Genomic DNA, 21,771 nt, shown 5'->3' on the forward strand with positions numbered 1-21,771 from the left:
TGGGCTTCATTGATACCAGGCAGATTCATAGAGTGGCTGATGCCCAAACTATGGAAGATAAACGATATGAATTTGAGGTCAGGTCTCCATATTCCCAGCAGTTGTTTTTAGAAGTACCAGATCAAGGATCTGTGATCTGGCGAGAAATGCACAGGGAGATGCTATACATGTTTGGCATTCCTTCATTGTAATGAAACAAAGACAGGGTTGCTCGCCAGAGAAATACCAAATGCAGAAGAGAACCACAAGTAATTCATACGATAACCCAAAGAGTCCTACAGTATGACGATGGCAATCCAACCCCTGCCTATTCCTGTACATATACTATTCTTCAGATATACTGTACTACATATTCTTTTTCTTTTCTTTTCTTATTTACCCCTGTTTCTCCCCAATTTCGTGGTATCCAATTATTAGTAGCTACTATCTTGTCTCATCGCTACAACTCCCGTACGGGCTCGGGAGAGACGAAGGTTGAAAGTCATGCGTCCTCCGATAGACAACCCAACCAAGCCGCACTGCTTCTTAACACAGCGCATCCAACCCAGAAGCCAGCCGCACCAATGTGTCGGAGGAAACACCGTGCACCTGGCAACCTTGGTTAGCGTGCACTGCACCCGGCCCGCCACAGGAGTCGCTGGTGCGCGATGAGACAAGGATTTCCCTACCAGCCAAACCCTCCCTAACTCGGACGACGCTAGGCCAATTGTGCATCGCCCCACGGACCTCCCGGTCGCGGCCTGTACTACATATTCTATCCATATACTGTCCATATTGTCTATACATCCCATTACATACACATACATATATATTTATACTGCGTACTCCGACATTGTCTGTCCTAATATTTCTATATTTCTTAATTCCATTCTTTAACTTTTTAGATTTCAGTGTATTGTTGTGTATTGTTAGACATTACTGCACTGTTTGAGCTAGGAACAAAAGCATTTTGCTACACCTGCAATAACATTTGCTAAATGTGTGTATGAGACAAAAAAAAATGCATGTTTAGGCCAGTGCTTGACTTGGACTGAAATAGGTGCCGGTACCATTTATAATTAAGTGCAGGAACTCCTCAATACTTTTGAGATAATATTCTATAGGAGGTGCAGGAACTCAAGCAGAAGAGAAGATGCCGGTACCTAGTTCTGGTGAGCTCCTGCCCAACTCAAGTACAGTGCTTGGGTAAAAAATAATAATGTCCTGTTTGGAACAATGACAAGTAGAGCATTAAAAATATATATATATAAAAACACATGTGTGTGAATACCCAGGCCCACCCGTTCCTACACCCCTGGTACCATGTGTCAACTGTATAACAATGTATGAGATGCCTAAACTTAGTTGAGTGAACTTCACCTTACTTTGTCTCTCTTGAATCTCCACCTCTCCTTCTAGGTATGTGGAGAGCCTTACTCTAAGAGCTCTAAGGAGCCAGACCAGTCTTGGCTTTCAACAATCTCTGTCAGTCCTGATTGGAGCAGGAAGCCAAACGACCCGTGGAAGCCAAACGACCCGTGGCTCTTTGGTCAAATGAATTGCTTGTTTATAAGCATTGAGAAAAAATGCAATCAGTCTTGCCGACCGGAATGGCCCACTGAGACGTAGGCTAAGAAAATATATGGGGAGAGAGAGAAACAGAGATGCAGAGAGCAGAGGGAATATAGCAGAGGGGAGAAGGAGAGAGAGTGATAGACTTTGTTAAATATTCCTTTTGTTGTAAATTAATATTCCAACAGATACACTCTCAACAGACCACAGTGACCCTACAATATTTATCCTCTCTCTTTCTCATTCTCCCATCCCACCTTCCCTCTCTCCATCTCTCTCTCTCTGCGATCATTTCCACTTGACTTGGCATCTGGAACAGGGACTATGATCCAATGGAGGGAGGGAAGCAGGGGGTGGGAGAGTGAAGGAGACACCAGACAGCAATCTAACACACTGTTCTCTGGCCAGCTCCTGCTAAGGTGACGTCACCTTCTTAGCCGCTGAGCCATCCTAGAATTTGAATGTGAAGAGATTAAGTGTGTGTGCGCGTGTGCGCGTATGTGTGTGTGTGGTGGGGGGGGGGGGCAAAATACAAGGTCTGGGTGATAGGAATTAGATACGAGAGAGAGATGAAGAGAGAGAGATGAAGAGAGAAATAGAGACAGAGAGAGAGAGAATGGAACATGAGAAACAGACCAGCCTGCCCTCTGCTGGTCAAAGAGAAAGTTAGAGAGTGTAGCCTGTATTTCTTCAATCAGAAATCAGACCCACAGCTCCAGCAGTTAGAACCAATAGGTTGCAGCAGCTCATTAGTCGCCATGGCCACTAGCAGCAGCCTAAGCACAGAGTTTCTGTACATTTGTACGTAGAGTACCAGTCAAAGTTTGGACACACCTACTCATTCAAGGGTTTTACTTTATTTTTAGTATTTTCTATATTGCAGAATAATAGTGAAGACATCAAAACTATTAAATAGCACATGGAATCATGTAGGAACCAAAAAAGTGTTAAACAAATCAAAACGTATTATATTATTCAAAGTAGCCAGCCTTTGCCTAGTTGACAACTTTGCACACTCTTGGCATTCTCTCAACCAGCTTAATGAGATAGTCACATGGAATGCATTTCAATTAACAGGTGTGCCTTGTTAAAAGTTAAAAGTTCTTTCCTTCTTAATGCGTTTGAGACAATCAGTTTTGTTGTGACAAGGTAAGGGTGGTACACAGAAGATGATGTTCCTTATGGACTGACCTTCATGTCTTAAAGTAATGATGGACTGTCGTTTCTCTTTGCTTATTTGAGCTTTTCTTACCATAATATGGACTTGTTTTTTTTATTTTTTTTTTTACCTTTATTTTACTAGGCAAGTCAGTTAAGAACAAATTCTTATTTTCAATGACGGCCTAGGAACAGTGGGTTAACTGCCTGTTCAGGGGCAGAACGACAGATTTTGTACCTTGTCAGCTCGGGGATTTGAACTTGCAACCTTTCGGTTACTAGTTCAATGCTCTAACCACTAGGCTACCCTGCCGCAAAGCAAAGCAGTGCGACAAAAAACAACACAGAGTTACTGTAACGGTTTTCCTCCTCTTCTGAGGAGGAGTAGGATAGATCAGACCAATGCGCAGCAAGTGTCCATATTTTAATGAAATATAACCGAACACTGAATACAAAAGAACAAGAGAAAATAAATGAAAACCAAAACAGTTCTGTATGGTAAAACACAGACACAGAAAACAACTACGCACAACCCATAGTGGGAAAACAGGCTGCCTAAGTATGGTTCTCAATCAGAGACAACGATAGACAGCTGTCCCTGATTGAGAACCATACCAGGCCAAACACAGAAATACAAAACCTAGAATACACAACATAGAATGCCAACCCCAACTCACGCCCTGACCAAACTAAAACAGAGACATAAAAAGGGAACTAAGGTCAGGACGTGACAGTTACATAGGAAAAACAAAAGTACAATCAATAACACAATAGAAAAATCTACAGACAGTGTGTGAAAATAGAGTAAGGAGGTAAGGCAATAAATAGGCCATAGTGGTGAAGTAATTACAAGTTAGCAAATTAACACTGAATTGATAGATGTGCAGATGATGTGCAAGTTTAAATACTGATGGGCAATATGGGGATGAGGTAGGTAGTTGGGTGGGTGGGCTATTTACAGATGGGCTATGTACAGCTGCAGCGATCGGTAACCTGCTCAGATAGCTGATGTTTAAAGTTAGTGAGGGGGATATAAGTCTCCAACGTCAGTGATTTTTGCAATTTTTTCCAGTCATTGGCAGCAGAGAACTGGAAGTAAAGGCGGCCAAAGGGGGTGTTGGCTTTGGGGATGACCAGTGAGATTGTCACGACTCTTGTCGTCAGTGGAAGAAGTAGACCAAAGTGCAGCATGGTAAGTGTTCATGATTTATTGTCAAAATCCTTGAACAAAACAACAATATGGTGACCAGTGAGCTGAGATAAGGTGGAGCGTTACCTAGCAAAGACTTATAGACGACCTGGAGCCAGTGGGTCTGGCGACGAATATGTAGCGAGGGCCAGCCGACGAGAGCATACAGGTCGAGGTGGTGGGCGCTATATGGAGCTTTGTTGACAAAACGGATGGCACTGTGATAGACTGCATCCAATTTGCTAAGTAGAGTGTTGGAGGCTATTTTGTAAATGACATCGCTGAAGATGAGGATTGGTAGGATTGTCAGTTTTACGAGGGTATGCTTGGCAGCGTGAGTGAAGGATGCTTTGTTGCAAAATAGGAAGTCAATTCTAGATTTAATTTTGGATTGGAGATGCTTAATATGAGTCTGGAAGGAGAGTTTACAGTCTAGGAATTTGTAGTTGTACACATATTCTAAGTCAGAACCGCCCAGAGTAGTGATGCTAGTCGGGCGGGCGGGTGCGGGCAGCGATCGGTTGAAGAACATGCATTTAGTTTTACTAGCATTTAAGAGCAGTTGGAGGCCACGGAAGGAGTGTTGTATGGCATTGAAGCTCATTTGGAGGTTTGTTAACACAGTGTCCAAAGAAGGGCCAGATGTATACAGAATGGTGTCGTCTGCGTAGAGATAGATCAAGGAATCACCCGCAGCAAGAGCGACATCATTGATATATACAGAGAAAAGAGTCGGCCCGAGAATTGAACCCTGTGGTACCCACATAGAGACTGCCAGAGGTCCGGACAACAGGCCCTCCGATTTGACACACTGAACTCTATCTGAGAAGTAGTTGGTCTGTTGAGTCTGTCGATAAGAATACGGTGATTGACAGAGTCGAAAACCCTGGCCAGGTCGTTGAAGACAGCTACACAGTACTGTCTTTTATCGATGGTGGTTATGATATCGTTTAGGACCTTGAGCGTGGCTGTGGTGCACCCGTAACCAGCTCGGAAACCGGATTGCACAGCGGAGAAGGTACGGTGGGATTCGAAATGGTCAGTGATTTGTTTGTTAACTTGGCTTTCGAAGACTTTAGAAAGGCAGGGCAGGATGGATATAGGTCTGTAACAGTTTGGGTCTAGAGTGTCTCCCCCTTTGAAGAGAAACGAGTCCTATATAGACATAACCTGAAAGGCCGCTCAGCAAGGAAGAAGCCACTGCTCCAAAACCGCCATAAGAAAGCCAGACATGGGTTTGCAACTGCACATGGGGACAAAGATTGTACTTTTTGGAGAAATATCCTCTGGTCTGATGAAACAAAAATAGAACTGTTCAGCCATAATGACCACCATTCTGTTTGGAGGAAAAAGGGGGAGGCTTGCAAGATGAAGAACACCATCCCAACTGTGAAGCATGGGGGTGGCAGCATCATGTTGTTGGGGTGCTTTGTTGCAGGAGGGACTGTTGCCCTCCCAAAATAGATGGCATCATGAGGAATTGAAAATGATGTGGATATATTGAAGCAACATCTCAAGACTTCAGTCAGGAAGTTAAAGCTTGGTTGCAAATGGGTCTTCCAAATGGACAATGACCCCAAGCATACTTCCAAAGTTGTGGCAAAATGGCTTAAGGACAACAAAGTCAAGGTATTGGAGTGGCCATCACAAAGCCGTGACCTTAATCCAATAGAAAATGTGTGGGCAGAACTGAAAAAGTGTGTGCAAGCAAGGAGGCCTAAAAACCTGACTCAGTTACACCAGCTCTGTCAGGAGGAATGGGCCAAAATTAACCCAAATTATTGTGGGAAGCTTGTGGAAAGCTACCCGAAACGTTTGACCAAAGCTAAACAATTTAAAGGCAATGTTACCAAATACTAGTTGAGTGTATGTACACTTCTGACCCACTGGGAATGTGATGAAAGAAATAAAAGCTGAAATAAATCATTCTCTTTACTATTATTCTGACAATTCACATTCTTAAAATAAAGTGGTGATCCTAACTGACCTAAGACAGGGAATGTTTACTAGGATTAAATGTCAGGAATTGTGAAAAACTGAGTTTAAATGTATTTGTCTAAGGTCTATGTAAACTTCCGACTTCAATTGTATGGTGTTCAGGACACAGCTGGGAGCTGAGGGTGGTGTATAACAGTTGGCAAGAGTGAAAGACTTATTTCTGGAGAGATACACGTTTTTAAATTACAAGCCTGAAATGTTTGGCATAGACCTGGAAAGTGTGACAGAACTTTGCAGGCTAACTCCTCCCCTTTTGGCAGTTCTATCTTGACGGAAAATTTTGTAGTTGGGGATGGAAATCAAAATTTTTGTTGGCCTTCCTAATCCAGGATTCAGACATGGCAAGGACATTAGGGTTGGCGGAGTGTGCTAAAGCAGTGAGTGAAACAAATTTAGGGAGGAGGCTTCTGATGTTAACATGCATGAAATCAAGGCTTTTACGGTTACAGAAGTGAACAAATGAGAGTGCCTGGGGACACATAGGGCCTGGGTTAACCTCTACATCACCCAGAGGAACAGAGGAGGAGTAGGATGAGGCTACAGCTAAAGGCTATCAAAACTGGTCGCCTAGTGCGCTGGGGACAGATAATAGAAGGAGAAGATTTCTGTGCATGGTAGAAAAGATTCAGGGCATAATGTACAGACAGGGGTATGGTGTGGGTACAGTGGAGAGAAACCTAGGCATTGAGTGATGATAAGAGAGGTTGTATCTCTGGAAGCATTAGTTATGCTAGGTGAGGTCACTCCATGTGTGGGAGGTGGAACAAAAGAGGTATCTGAGGCATGTTGAGTGGGGCTAGGGTCTCCGCCGCAAAATGAAACAATGATACCTACCCTAAACAACAGTATACAAAGCATATTGACATTAGAGAGAGACATAAAGCGAGGCATAAAGCAATCACAGGTGTTGATTGGGAGCTACCTAAGACAATGGGTAAGACAGCCCCAGCTGTTTTAGACAACAACAACAGGTAAAATGGCGATGAATGGGCAGAGAGTGTCAGTTAACTACACACAGGGCCTGAGTTCGAGGCTGGGGCCGACAGATAAACAAAGCAAGCAAAATGGTGTACCGTGATTATTGAACAGTCCAGCAGGCATCAGCTATGTAGCCAGGTGAACAGCAATAGATGAAACAGGGAAGTCGTTACTACGCCAGCAACCGGGAGACACAGCGATCATAAAGTGAGCAGGCCGTGGCTAGCAGAAGCGTCTTCATCGACGTTCGACAAAGGCAGGTTGAGGGCACATCGGAAGGAATTACATCGGCAGACCAGTCGTGATGGATCTGCGGGGCTCCGTGTCGACAAAGGGTCCAGGCCAATTGGCAAAAGAGGGAGCTGGAGTAATTTTGTTTGCTAGCCGGGAGATGCGCCTGGCTCAAGGCTTACTGGTGCTAGCTTCGGGACAAGGGCGTTAGCCACTATAGCCACTCAGTAGCAGCTAGCTAGTTGCAATGTTCCGATGCAAAGGTCCAGAGCTTACGGCAAGAATCCGACGAAGTAGTGGCTTCTAGTCGTGTTAGTGAAGAGTCAGCTGTGTAGCCGAGTGATCATAGGGTCATCTGGTTGTCAGGGACGACTGATGGTACCAACATGCTGGCCTAGGAAGTCACTCCAATCACACTTACATAGGGTCAAAATAACTTTGAAATGAACATGGAAGCTTATCACAGATGGATTTCAAGTTGAGTAGACTGACATTTTACATTGAGGGGCTGTTGTTGTAGTAGTCTTACAAGCCAAATGTTGTTAGGCCTACTATTCATCAATATAAATAATAATTGGTTAGTACTATAATAAGGTTATAACATGGTGAGAATTACATTTCATCCTTACATGTTTTTGAATGATAGCCTATGATAGTAGAAGACCCTCAGTTCACCCGGGCTTACCATATTTGGTCTGTAGTGGAAGTCTCAAGGTGTAGTGAAAGGGAGTCAGCATATAGCTCATAGCACTGAACCAGGAAGTGAGTCATATTGACGGTGTTACTTCTCGCTTGCACCAGATCCTCCTACGCAACAGATGGAAAACCTCAATTGCAGATACCTCGCGTCCTCTCTCCTCGTCTCTTTATCAAAACCCATTGGAGGAGAGGGTCAGAGGGGCGGGACATCTTGCTTTTTCATCCAATGGGTTTTGAGAAAAGACGAGAGGGAGAGGACGCGAGGATTAAGCAATTGAGATATTCCCAAAGACCAACGCAAAACCAGGAACGTGGATTGCTTTGACTGTACTAAAGAGAACAAGGAAGCAACATGTGCCGATAACTATACATCACAGCAATATAGAGAGGAAATAGAGACAATTGTCATTGTACTGAATATTTAAAATACTGCTGTTATTATACAGGTAAGGGAGAAATATTAAGAAGTTTACCATATTGGTAAGTCAACCTTTTGATGTGATTGAAAAATAATTTTGTAAACAAATGTAGGATATTTTCACGTGTGATTTAAATAACTTGGTTATTGTTTGGTTATTACAAACGTTGTAAATGTATTTATTATTTTGGGAAAATGTTGCTTAATGACTAGAAATTACAGCAATTACAACAGCCTACTCACCAAGTCAATCCTTGTAGCATGTAATAATTTAATTGTAGCCTAGTTTAATTGTTGTTAGCTTTTTTTCTTCCCAAATCGGAATATTATTGAAGTTTGTATATTTTAAACGATGTAAACATATTCTTTAGGATAAACGCATAATCTATTTAAGTAAACTTTTTGAATTTCCAATTACATGGGGGAATTTCCGCGTTGAGAACCCACTCCCCTATTCAATGTTTTCGAACGAGGTAAAAACAAAGTCGCCACCACAACGCAGAAAATTACGCAAAACACGGCTGAACGGAAAACCCTATCTGAAATCTGTTTGACGTGTAGCCTATGGGATGTGTGATCTCTAAATGATAACCATTTAATGTTCTTCACAAGTTACATTATAGCAATCACTTGAGTTCAAGTGCTACAATGTATCCAATCTCTGCAGTATGGACTCTTTCCATGGGCTCAGGAAGCACGTGGCCGGGCTATAGGACACTCAAATCCACTCTTTTAGATCTGAAGTTTCAGCTGTTTTCTTGCAATTTACATGAACTTGCTATCAACAAGACTCACTACATGGCATGGGCCAACAATCTAATGTACTGTATATGCTGCTATAACATTACTGTGCTATAACCATAATATTCCAAGCAGCCATATTACACAACAACAGATATTAATTAACTGGTCTCAAAGAAATACAGACAACAATTATAACACTGAAGCTTCTCACTGCCAGTGTTCACTCATTTTATTATATAAGTTATGGAACTGTGTTAGGCTAGGTGGACTGGTTCAGATTATTGGGACACAATGTCAACTTTCTCACCCTTGCACAACATGGACTGACATGTATGTTGTTATTGGGCTGTAGAGAGGTCATGTCTCAGTCTTTACACAAAGATCAATACAGGGGCTGCTGCAATACCAACACCTCAGTGTTACTGCTTTGTCTGTTAGAGGCAATGGGCCACAGTGTCCTGTCACTCATAGACTCTGGAACGGTTGATCTGCTTGTAAGTGCAATTTACCTACAGATCTGACTTGACTTAAAGACACAACCAGGTTAATTCTCACCTCTTTATCACCTGATTTATTACCAAAAGGCACATCTCAATAAGAGGCCCAGGTATGTCATGACATCAAACAAGTGTAGGGGGGGGGGGGGGCTTTCATCTTCAAATTAAATTATATTGATCACATACACATATTTAGCAGATGTCATTGTGGGTGTTGTGAAAAGCTTGTGTTCCTAGCTCCAACAGAGCTGTAGTATCTAACAGTTCACAACAATACACACAAGTCTAAAAGTAAAACAATGGCATTTAAAAATATATAAATATTAGGATGAGCAATGTCAAAGTGGCATTGACAAGAATACAGTATATACATATGAAATGGGTAAAACAGTATGCTAACATTATTAAAGTGACTAGTGTTCCATTATTAAAGTGACCAGTGGTTCCATGTCTATGTACATAGGGCAGTAGCCTCTAGGGTGTAGGGTTGCGTAACTGGGTGGTAGCCGGCTAGTGGTGGCTATTTAACAGTCTGATGGCCTTGAGATAGAAGCTGTTTTTCAGTCTCTCGGTCCCACCTATGCTGCACCTGTACTGACCTTGCCTTCTGGATGATAGCAGGGTGAACAGGCCATGGCTCCGGTGGTTGATGTCCTCTATTTTCCCTCAAGCAAGAGAGGATGCCAATAACGTCACATCAGACCAACTCCTTGAAATTTTCAGTTGTGTTTAAAAAACACAATTTTTCTCAAAATGTATTATTTTAACCTTAAGTGTGTGTACCAGAGCAGGCTGGTGAGGGGAGGATGGCTCATAATAACGAATGGAGTGAATGGAATGGTATCAAACATTCCATTAATTCTGTTCCAGCAATTACTATGAGCCTGCCCTCCCCAGTTAAAGTGCCACCATTGGTGTGTACATTACTGGATTTATACTCTGGAAATTATTTTTTAACTTGTACCTATGTGAAAGTGGATTCTCGGCCACCACTAGCATGAAAACTAAATAATGGCACAGACTGTGTGGAAAATGATTTGAGACGGAAACTCTCTCCAATACAACCCAACATTGCAGAGGTATGTGCATCCTTTCAAGCACACACTTCTCATTAACCTGTGGTGAGTTACTCACCATTTTCGATGAACAAATAAGGTTTTATATGTAAGATGGTAAAATAAAGAGCCAAATTGTAGATTATTATCATATTATTATTTGTGCCCTGGTCCTATAAGAGCTCTTTGTCACTTCCCACGATCCGGGTTCTGACAAAAACTTAGTCATTCTTATATTTAATGACTGTATCGTATAGTGTGTGTGTGTGGCAGGCTTACAATGACGGCAAAAAACAACATTTGAGAGTGCGCTGACTAGAGGGGGTACTAATCTGGAGGTTGACTGCTTGAAGGGGTACGGGACTATAAAAAGTTTGGGAACCACCGATCTAGGACATACAGATCTAGGACATAGATGAGGGTCTTAGCAGAATGCAGATTTGTTCATGGCATTACATTTTTTAACTGAGAAAATGTCATTTATAGACAGGAAGATGTTTAATTCTGGTCTCGGTGGTCCTAACATATTCTAATCTAATCATGAGCAATGTCCACATCAATCCAGTCTAAATAAGGTAGTGAATGATTTAGTCATGACAGCGATAATGGCACTTTAATATGCAAAGTTTATGATGACAGATGAGGCAATCAGTAAATGACTGGGCCATCATCTAACATGAGGTCAGCTCTCTGAGCTGTAAGAGGTTTCACACTAGACTGCAGAGTGGAGCGTAGCACAGATTGAAACTTCTCACCACCTGTTGACCTGATAACCCTCACCATTACATGCCCTGGCCTAGATACTGCACAAGAACCACATTACTAAGTTCAGAGATGCTCATGTCTCTCAATTTGCCTCTCAATGTCCTCAGTGATGTACGGCAGTGGACAAAATATGTGTCTTTGATCACTCTGTTGTTGCTGAAATGCACCGCAGGAAATACAGAGGAGCACACTAACACACAGTTATATTAACAATATTATACTTCTCATGTAGCCTACCTTCGTTCAGCTAATAACCTAACCACCGATCGAGCAACATTATGGACTAAACGTTCCAATCCAGTCGCTGCAGGATTATCTTGCTGTGACAATACAGGGCCAAATTAAGATCATACATATATGTTGCTGTGCAGTCTGAAAAATATCAAACATGTGGCGATAGTTGTGGTTGATATTATTAGACTGAAAGACATTATGTGTCTGTGAAGTTAGAGAAGTGCTCAGACTGGGAACTAATCAGTCAGAACAATGTGATGAGTCGATAGTCTGTGTCTGTAACAGTCTGGTACTGTATTTCTGCAAAGATGTAGGATCTTCATTTGGTCACCCTGTTGCAGGAGAACTGTTCTGCACTACAGGACATTTTAAACTAGGTGTTTTTGAGGTTTAAAAAGGCTTCTGAAGTTTATAGTTTACACTTTAAATTTCAGACTTGATTTTCCCTTACAAACAATGTATCAATCCCTACAGAAACATACATTAATTATAATCCACATAATAATTTCCTGTTGATGCAGGATTATTTTCCTGCTGTAGCAAACTCGCTCAGATTAAGGTCATTACATCAGCCACGTCTCACTGACATTCCTATTGGGTTTTTGAGTCCATTGAAATTGGTCCATGTCACATTTTTAGACGGGGTCACATGTATAACCAAATAGTCTACCCTTCTGCTGTACATCCCTAAGGTAAAAAGGAATACCATTCTGTCACCCCCCCCCCCCCCTGTAAATATCCCGTTGCCTATCTAACATTCTTTCCACCAATGGTGGGACGGGGCAGTTTAAGAGTGCAGACTAGAGGCACCACCTGCAAATGCTTTTCAGTTATGCCAGCAATCTGAAACAGGACATCCTAGCTGAAAACCCATCATCTGCTGGGTGTAGAGAGTTGTCTTCAGACTAAGGGTACTGTTTGTAGTGTGTATCTGTGTCTGTCTGCGTGTGTTTATGTGAAAGAGAGATAGAGGGAGAGAGTTTTGACATAACATCCTGAGGCACACTGAGTTCTTCAAGGACTTGTGACTGTGTACTGATAGAGTCCTAATGAAAACTGCATTCTGTTATTCACTAAGATACAATCACAGTACTATGTGATCATCAAAAGCATCTGAAAGCAATATTGTGATGTAATAATGTAATGAATATAAGTTACAATGTGGTTACAAACTGTATAAGCTCACTGAACCTACCCCACTGGGACAATACTGGTTGAATCAATGTTGTTTCCTAACCATTTCAACGACCAAAATCAATGTTGATTCAACGTCATCACGTGGGAAACTAATTGGATTTGCATAAAGTCATCAACATAAGAGCATTTTGTCTTTTTTTTCACTCTTCAGATTTCACATTGAATTCACATTAGTTGAAACTCAGCCAAATGTAAATCAAAACTAGATGTTGAACTGACATCTGTGTCCGGTGGGACTGTACGGGAAAGCTATTTGTTATGCTGGTCTTAAGGGATATTAACTTACTTCTTCACTTGTGACCTATAGAAACAAATTGTTTCTGTATAATTGCTCAACAGTTTACGTAATGCCATTAGTACATAGTTGTGTCACCAGACAAAGTCTGTCACCTCCGGGAAGATGCTTAAGGTGGAATATAATTGTCACGCCTTCCTCAAGCTGATGCAACCAGTGTTTTTTTTTTCAGATTCTCCCTGACTCTCTCTGTATGTCAGGTCTAAACTAACAACACCAATTAACCCTCGCGCCTCGACTAAACCAGAGCAGGAAGTCAACACACTTGCACTCCTCACATACGTAGTTTCATGATGGCTAATCAGCTACACTGGCTCAGCGTTTCTGCTAAGCTGGCAAACATTACACTTCTTTGACCTGTACTGTAGGCAGGGGTTGTACTGTACCTTCTCCCCTGTGTCAATCTGACACTGTCTGGCACTATTGAGAAGAAACAGACTGAATTGATCAGAAGGCATATACTGTACCTTTGGTCTGTACCTGAATCTGACACGTTTTAAGCATGAGACATATTCATATGCTAACATGGCCTATGAGTCTATTTGCATCTTGTTTGCCTGTATACAAATTACGACCTTTGGCTCCCAGTTTGTTTCAACAACAGAAGGCCAGTCTGACTTGCGTACATTGAACATACACCTCTAGTGTGGTCTGAAGGTAATGATAATAGAAAACACAGTGGCTAAATACTCTAGGAAGTGGTCTTATCTGAGGAGCTGACTTCCTCCGGCCCTACATTAGATTGAAAGCTAGACTGTGAAATAGGGCTATTCTAGGGTTTGATAAACTGAGAAAATAATTTTGTTGATAGTGGTGGTGGCTTGTGAATTGTACACACGCTGTAGTTTTGGAATATTTTTTTCACGCTGTACAGTTGGTTCAAATCTTCTAAATTAGTTGAGTAGCTTTACAGGATAGACTAATGTTTTCTGCACCTATTTCCTCACAGAAACAATGAAGAGAGAGGTCAACGCCGGGGTGAATTTCCTGAGACGCCTAGCCGTGGAGCGGGGTGGCTTGGATGGCACCAAAGCTGACGCTTTTGCTGAAAAGCTGCGGCAACTTCTGGTCAACAAATTCAAAGACCACTGGTACCCCGACAACCCCAACAAAGGACAGGCATTCAGGTAAACAACAAGGGAAGTGAAATATTAAAGAAGGGAAGTAACTGGGTTGTTATGTCATGTGGATGTCTCTGAGAAGACAAAAATATGAGGATAAGTTTACTGGTACAGGTGAACAACTCTCTGCCCTTTGACCCCTCTTAGGTGCATCAGGGTAAGCGAGGGAGTGCCGTGTGATGAGGAGGTGCTGAAGGCGTGTGAGGAGAGCAAGCTCAAACTCAGCGAGCTGGGCCTCCCATGTGAGATTGCGCTGTGGATCGACCCACTGGAGGTGTGCGCACGGTGGGTCACACTATGTTACTCACACGTGCACAGACCTACACACACAGTGAGACAGTGACATACTCAGTCTCAGAGACAGAAGGCAGAGGAAGAAGGCTTTCATTCATCATTCATTGTACAGTCATACAGGCAGCTCTCTGGAGGTACCATATTTATCATCATGATGCATGTGTTGTACGAACCTGCCCACTATGTGATGACTCATCAAGTTACGGTAGGAGGAGGGTGAGACCAACTACAGTGAGGAAATGATCCCGAGTGAGATGGGTTGATACAAGTGAAACTGTTACACCCTTCAACCTTTTACTGCAGTGGGCTAAATCAGGGTCACACAGAGTGTTTCTTGGTAATCTTAAACAAATCTATTGTGAAACAAAAGTATACACCTCACACATATGGTTAATGGGCTTAAAAAATAAGACACATGTTCCATATTTTTTTTTTTTTTTAATTTTACCTTTATTTAACCAGGCAAGTCAGTTAAGAACAAATTCTTATTTTCAATGACGGCCTGGGAACAGTGGGTTAACTGCCTGTTCAGGGGCAGAACGACAGATTTGTACCTTGTCAGCTCGGGGGTTTGAACTCGCAACCTTCCGGTTACTAGTCCGACGCTCTAACCACTAGGCTACCCTGCCACCCCGTATCAGATATAGAGTTGAAATGTATCCAATTTAGAGTTTGCATCCCAATATTACACTTTCTATACATCACAGAAGACTGAAATATAAAAAAATAAACATGTGGCGGAAAAATATTAATAACATTCCACCCATGAAGCCACGAGGACATTTGACTGCAGGAAAGGGCTACAAGGTTGTCTATAGGTTTTGTTACAGAAACTAATGTATTCTCTTTCCTCTCTCACAGGTCAGGGGAGAACTGCAGGTACTTCACAGTAGCTCGTTTCAAAGAAGGAGAAGAGGAAGATGTGAAAGGAGACAAAGATGTCGACCTGGATACGTCCGACTACCACTCTGCCACCTCGTCTGACTGTGGCTCGACTATCTCCAGCGACACAGACACAGAGGACGAGGGGAAGGATGGAGAGATGGTGGGAAGAAAAGATGAGGAAGAGAAGAAAGAGAAGGGGGGAAAGAAAGAGAAGGTGGAGGGCATACCTTGTGTGATTGCCATGATGCCCAGGGTTCGGGACAGGTTCAGGGGTGAGCATGCTCAACAGAAGGTCACCAAAACACTGGTAAGAACTTTTCTGTTAATCTACATTACCTTAACCTCTCTAGGGTACGTGGGACAGTAGCGTCCCTGAAATTGCAGCGGGCGAAATTCAAAAATGCTCAATTCAAATATTTAACATTCTTGAAAATATATGTTTTATACATCAAAGTAAAGCTTAACTTCTTGTTAATCCAGCCGCTGTGTCAGATTTCAAAAAGGGTTTACGACGAAAGCAAACCATGCGATTATCTGAAGACAGAGCCCCGCATACAGAAGCATGAAAAACATATTTCAACCAGGCAGGTGCGACACAAAAGTCAGAAATAGCGATATAGAAAATGCCTTACCGTTGATGATCTTCTTTTGTTGGCACTTCAAAAGGTCCCAGTTACATCACAAATGGTCCTTTTGTTCGATAATGTCCTTCTTTATATCCATAAAAACTCAGTTTAACTGGCACGCTTCAGTCAATAATCCACTCAGTTTCCCTCCATCAAAATGCATACAAAATGAATCCCAAACTTTACTAATAAACTTTTCCAAACAAGTCAAACAACGTTTATAATCAAACCTTAGGTATCCTAATAGGCAAATAAACGATACAATTTAAGACGAAGAATAGTATGTTCATTACCGGAGATAAATAAGAAAGAACGCCCTATCCTCCAAGCGCTTGGAAACACTACAGCCAAAATGGGAGCCACCTAGAAAAACTACAATTTTTTTCTCAAAACCAGCCTGAAACTCTTTCTAAAGACAAGTCTAGTGGAAGCCCTAGAAACTGCAATCTGGGAGGATTTGGCCTTATTATTAAAATACTAACCATTGAAAATAGTGGTAAGCTGAAAATTGTTGTTTTAGGATGGTTTGTCCTCTGGGTTTCGCCTGCCATATCAGTTCTGTTATACTCATAGACATTACTTTAACAGTTTTAGAAACTTTAGAATGTTTTCTATCTAAATTTACCAATTATATGCATATCCTAGCTTCCGGGCCTGAGTAACAGGCAATTTACATTGGGCACGCTTTTCATCCGGATGTCAAAATACTGCCCTCTACACCAGAGAGGCTAATGTGGTACCACATCTCACTCTCTGACATCCGCAATGTAGCACTGTGGACACGTGGATTCACGTAGCACCAGATCCTACACATACAGAAGAAGTGCTCTCTAAGTACTATCTGATTATTGATGTGAAGATGAATTATAATCAGAATCCTATCTAAGATCTTTGTCTCCCTCTGTTCGCTCTCTCTCCAGCACCAGCCCACCTCTCAGCAGTACTACTACCACCCTGCCCCTGTGTGGCCCACAACGTACAAGAAGAAGGGTCCTGTGTTCCTCACCACAATATACGCGCCTCCGCCTCCCCCCGCGTTTGGCTACTACGTCCTGCCCCAGCCACCCCCGCAGTTCATCATGCCTTATGCCACTCTGCAGCCATGGGGGGCTGTGAAGAGCTAAACCAACTGGTTGGAGAGGGAGAGGTAAAACTGCCCTTTTACCTATGAGCCAATCACGATGGGTCGATGCAGGTTTTTGAAGGTGTGGGTGAGGCGCAGTTAAGATAGTTTGACAATATATTTGAAGGGTTAGCGGGGAGCACATCTTGTTTCATTATCATTTTTTAATTGATGTACATTTCTTTTTCTTCTTTTTGGTGAAAATCAGTTTTGGGGATTTCCTCTATGTAACTTTCTTAGGTAGAATTGCCACTGAAGTAAACAAGGAATATATTAAAACAGGCATTTAGCAAATATTGCTACAGGCACTTCTCTAAGGGTTGCCAGTGTGTTTTGGTTTAGGGTAATCCGCTGATTAAAAGTAGTCTATTCATATTGCTGAAGTGTCTAGAAGATGCCTGCTAGACAGTCTGTTGCACATTGACTAGTTTAGTGTGATACTGTATTCCAGTGGTATTCAACTCTTACCCCGCAAGGTCCAGAGCCTGCTGGCTTTCTTTTCTACCTGATAATGAATTACACCCACCTGGTGAACTAGGTTTAAATCAGTGCCTGATTAGAGGGGTATTCCTTCATTGGGTGCTCATAACATCTCAGGAATCCTCAGCAATAAGCTGAAAGCCTAAGCTTTTTTGATGATTTTATATATTTTTCTAAATATTATAGACTACCTTTTCATATGTCACCTCTATGAAGCAAAATGGTGAATGTGCACTGTAGGATATAGATCAGAGCTGCCCAATCATGGTCATGGTGGGACTAAAACACATCTGGTTTTTGTTTCTACCTGGTAGTTAATTGGACTGTGATTGTTATATGTCAAGGACAGACCTCTCCCTATTTTATAATAATTAACAGACCAACCAGAAGCTTTTTGTACATACTGTAACCTATTAAGAAATAGTCATTATCAACCACATTTGTTTTTTTTATTTGTTGTCATTTATTTTTCCACCTGTGGGTGGTACCAAACCATTGTTGTAAAGTCAAATTCCACACATATTTATGTATATTCTCTATTTTATATATCTTAATAACGTTTGTAGTGTTGGTGCATGTATAATTTTAATAGTTATTTGTTTATAATTTCCTTTTTTAGAAATCTTTAGTCTGTTTTAGGCCAGATTGAAGAACAATCTGTCCTTAATGGAGATGTACTCTTATAATCTCCACCTGGCACAGCCAGACGAGGACTGGCCAACCCTCAGAGCCTGGTTCCTCTCTAGGTTTCTTCCTAGGTTCCTGCTGTTCTAGGGAGTTTTTCCTTGGCACCGAGCTACATTGATTGCTGTTAGGGGTTTTAGGCTGCATTTCTGTATAGCACTTTGTGACATCTGCTGATGTAAAAAGGGCTTTATAAATAAATGTGATTGAGTGATTGCTAGGATAAAATGGGTCTGGACTGAACTGTATTCACTCCTGTGTAATCAGTCTTTCATGGATTTACTGTAAATAGTTTTATATACTGGAAATGAAAAATGCTTGGGTGATCCAAATGTTTAGCTAGGTGTTAGGTGTTTTCATAACTTAATACTTATATTCTCTATTTTTATATTAACTTTTATTGGCCCATTGATCTGCTTTGGATGCATATTTATTCAATGTTATGAACTGCCTTTTCACTTGTTCTGAGTATAGAGCAGTACTCTGTTCACACGATTATTGCTGTATCTGATAGACAATTGGCCATGCTAATGTTTATGTTAAGCTGTGTCAGTTTTTATACTTATCTCTCTGTCTTGTCAGCACATAACATTAAATCAACCAATTTCTAAAATCAAACTGTGTTTTTGCAATCTGTTATCTTGTGTATACTGTAGTATATAGAGAGAATATGTACAGTGGTTAGAAAAAAGTATGTGAAACCTTTGGAATTACCTGGATTCCTGCATAAATTGGTCATAAAATTTGATCTGAAATTCATCTAGGTCACAACAATAAACTAATAACAAACAATTATACATGTTCATGTATTGAACAGACAGTGTAAACAATCACAGTGCAGGGTTCACCCTTGGATTTAATAACTGGTTGACCCTCCTTTGGCTGCAATAACCTCAACCAAACATTTTCTGTAGTTGCGGATCAGACCTGCACAAAGGTCAGGAGGAATTTTGGGACCATTTCAATTGGTGGACAGATAGCCTTACATTCTCCTGCAAAATGTCTTGATGAACTTGGAAATTAATTTTTCTGTTGATGATAGCAAGCTGTCCAGGCCCTGAGGCAGCAAAGCAGCCCCAAACCATGATGCTCCCTCCACCATACTTTACATTTGGGATGAGGTTTTGATGTTGGTGTGATGTGCCATTTTTCCTCCACACAGTGTTGTGTGTTCCTTCCAAACAACTCAACTGTAGTTTCATCTGTCCACAGAATATTTTGCCAGTAGCGCTGTGGAACATCCAGATGCACTTTTGCAAACTTACAAGTTTACATACACTTAGGTTGGAATCATTAAAACTTGTTTTACAACCACTCCACAAATTTATTTTTAACAAACTATAGTTTTGGAAAGTTGGTTAGGACATCTACTTTGTGCATGACAAGTAATATTTCCCACAATTGTCTACAGACAGATTATTTCACTTATAATTCCCTGTATCACAATTTCAGTGGGTCAGAAGTTTACATACACTAAGTTGATTGTGCCTTTAAACAGCTTGGAAAATTCCAGAAAATGATGTCATGGCTTTAGAAGCTTCTTCTTGAGTCAATTGAAGGTGTACCTGTGGATACATTTCAAGGCCTACCTTCAAACTCAGTGCCTCTTTGCTTGACATCATGGGAAAATCAAAAGAAATCAGCCAAGACCTCAGAAAACAATTGTAGACCTCCACAAGACTGGTTCATCCTTGGGAGCAATTTCCAAACACCTGAAGGTACCACGTTCATCTGAACAGTATAAACACCATGGGACCACGCAGCCGTCATACCGCTCATGAAGGAGACGGGCTCTGTCTCCTAGAGATTAACGTACTTTGGTGCGAAAAGTGCAAATCAATCCCAGAACAACAACAAATGACCTTGTGAAGATGCTAGAGGAAATAGGTACACAAGTATCTATATCCACAGTAAAACGAGTTCTATATCAACATAACCTGAAAGGCCGCTCAGCAAGGAAAAAGCCACTGCTCCAAAACCGCTATAAAAAAGCCAGACTACGGTTTGCAACTGCACATGGGGACAAAGATCGTACTTTTTGGAGAATCCTCTGGTCCTTTGTTCTGATGGAACAAAAATAGAACTGTTTGGCCATAATGACCATTGTTCTGTTTGGATGAAAAAGGGGGAGGCTTGCAAGCTGTAGAACACCATCCCAACCGTGAAGCACAGGGTGGTAGCATCATGTTGTGGGGGGTGCTTTGCTGCAGGAGGGACTGGTGCACTTCACAAAATAGATGGCATCATGAAGAATTGAAAATTATGTGGATATATTGAAGCAACATCTCAAGACATCAGTCATGAAGTTAAAGCTTGGTCGCAAATGGGTCTTCCAAGTGGACATTGACCCCAAGCATACTTCAAAAGTTGTGGAAAAATGGCTTAAGGACAACAAAGTATTGGAGTGGCCATCACAAAGCCCTGACCTCAATCCTATAGAAAATTTGTGGGCAGATCTGAAAAAGCGTGTGCGAGCAAGGAGGCCTACAAACCTAACTCAGTTACACCAACTCTGTCAGGGGGAATGGGACTAAATTCCCTCAACTCATTGTGGGAAGCTTGTGGAAGGCTACCCAAAACGTTTGACCCAAGTTTAACAATTTAAAGGCAATGCTACCAAATATTAATTGAGTGTATGTAAACTTCTGACCCACTGGGAATGTGATGAAAGAAATAAAAGATGAAATAAATCATTCTTTCTACTATTATCCTGACATTTCACATTCTTAAAATAAAGTGGTGATCCTAACCGACCTAAGACAGGGAATCTTTACTCTGATTAAATGTCAGAATTGTGAAAAACAGAGTTTAAATGTATTTGGCTGAGGTGTATAAACTTCGACTTCAAATGTAAGTCTTGCAGCAATGTTTTTTTTGGACAGCAGTGGCTTCTTCCGTGGTGTCCTCCCATGAACACCATTCTTGTTTACTGTCTTACGTATCGTAGACTCGTCAACAGAGATGTTAGCGTGTTCCAGAGATTTCTATAAATCTTTAGCTGACACTCAAGGATTCTTCTTAACCTCATTGAGCCTTCTGTGCTGTGCTCTTGCAGTCATCTTTGCAGGATGGCCACTCCTAGGGAAAGTAGCGACAGTGCTGAAATTTCTCAATTTATAGACAATTTGTCTTACCGTTGATTGATGGGCATCAAGGCTTTTAGAGATACTTTTGTAACCCTTTCCAGCTTTATGCAAGTCAACAATTGTTAATCTTAGGTCTTCTGAGATCTCTTTTGTTCGAGGCATGGTTCACATCAGGCAATGTTTCTTGTGAATAGCAAACTCAAAATTTGTGAGTATTTTATATAGGGTAAGGCATTTCTAACCAACATCTCCAATCTTATCTCATTGATTAGACTCCAGGTTAGCTGACTCCTGACTCCAATTAGCTTTTGGAGAAGTCATTAGCTAAGGGGTTCACATACTTTTTCCAACCTACACTGTGAATGTTTAAATGATGTATTCAATATAGACAAGAAAAAGACAATAATTTCTGTGTTATTAGTTGTTTGTCTATTGCTGTGACTTGATGACCAATTTATGCAGA

The 21,771-nt window shown here is 41.5% G+C and overlaps 1 protein-coding gene across 2 annotated transcripts; it reads left to right on the top strand.

Moving 5' to 3' along the window:
• The first annotated feature begins 8,084 nt into the window (after positions 1 to 8,084).
• LOC135522010 (maternal B9.15 protein-like) lies at positions 8,085 to 18,840 on the top strand. Of its 2 annotated transcripts, none has more exons than XM_064947877.1 (5): positions 8,085 to 8,284; positions 13,959 to 14,136; positions 14,278 to 14,415; positions 15,286 to 15,616; positions 16,856 to 18,840. In XM_064947877.1, exons 2-5 carry the CDS (start codon positions 13,964 to 13,966, stop codon positions 17,057 to 17,059), a joined length of 846 nt encoding a protein of 281 aa, XP_064803949.1. In that variant the 5' UTR covers positions 8,085 to 8,284; positions 13,959 to 13,963; the 3' UTR covers positions 17,060 to 18,840. The 2 variants fall into 2 exon arrangements, with proteins under 2 accessions (XP_064803949.1, XP_064803947.1); XM_064947875.1 differs by having other exon boundaries at positions 8,086 to 8,250.
• Positions 18,841 to 21,771: the final 2,931 nt, after the last annotated feature.

This window comes from Oncorhynchus masou, chromosome 30 (genome assembly GCF_036934945.1).
Source record: "Oncorhynchus masou masou isolate Uvic2021 chromosome 30, UVic_Omas_1.1, whole genome shotgun sequence".
Lineage (NCBI taxonomy): Eukaryota > Metazoa > Chordata > Actinopteri > Salmoniformes > Salmonidae > Oncorhynchus > Oncorhynchus masou.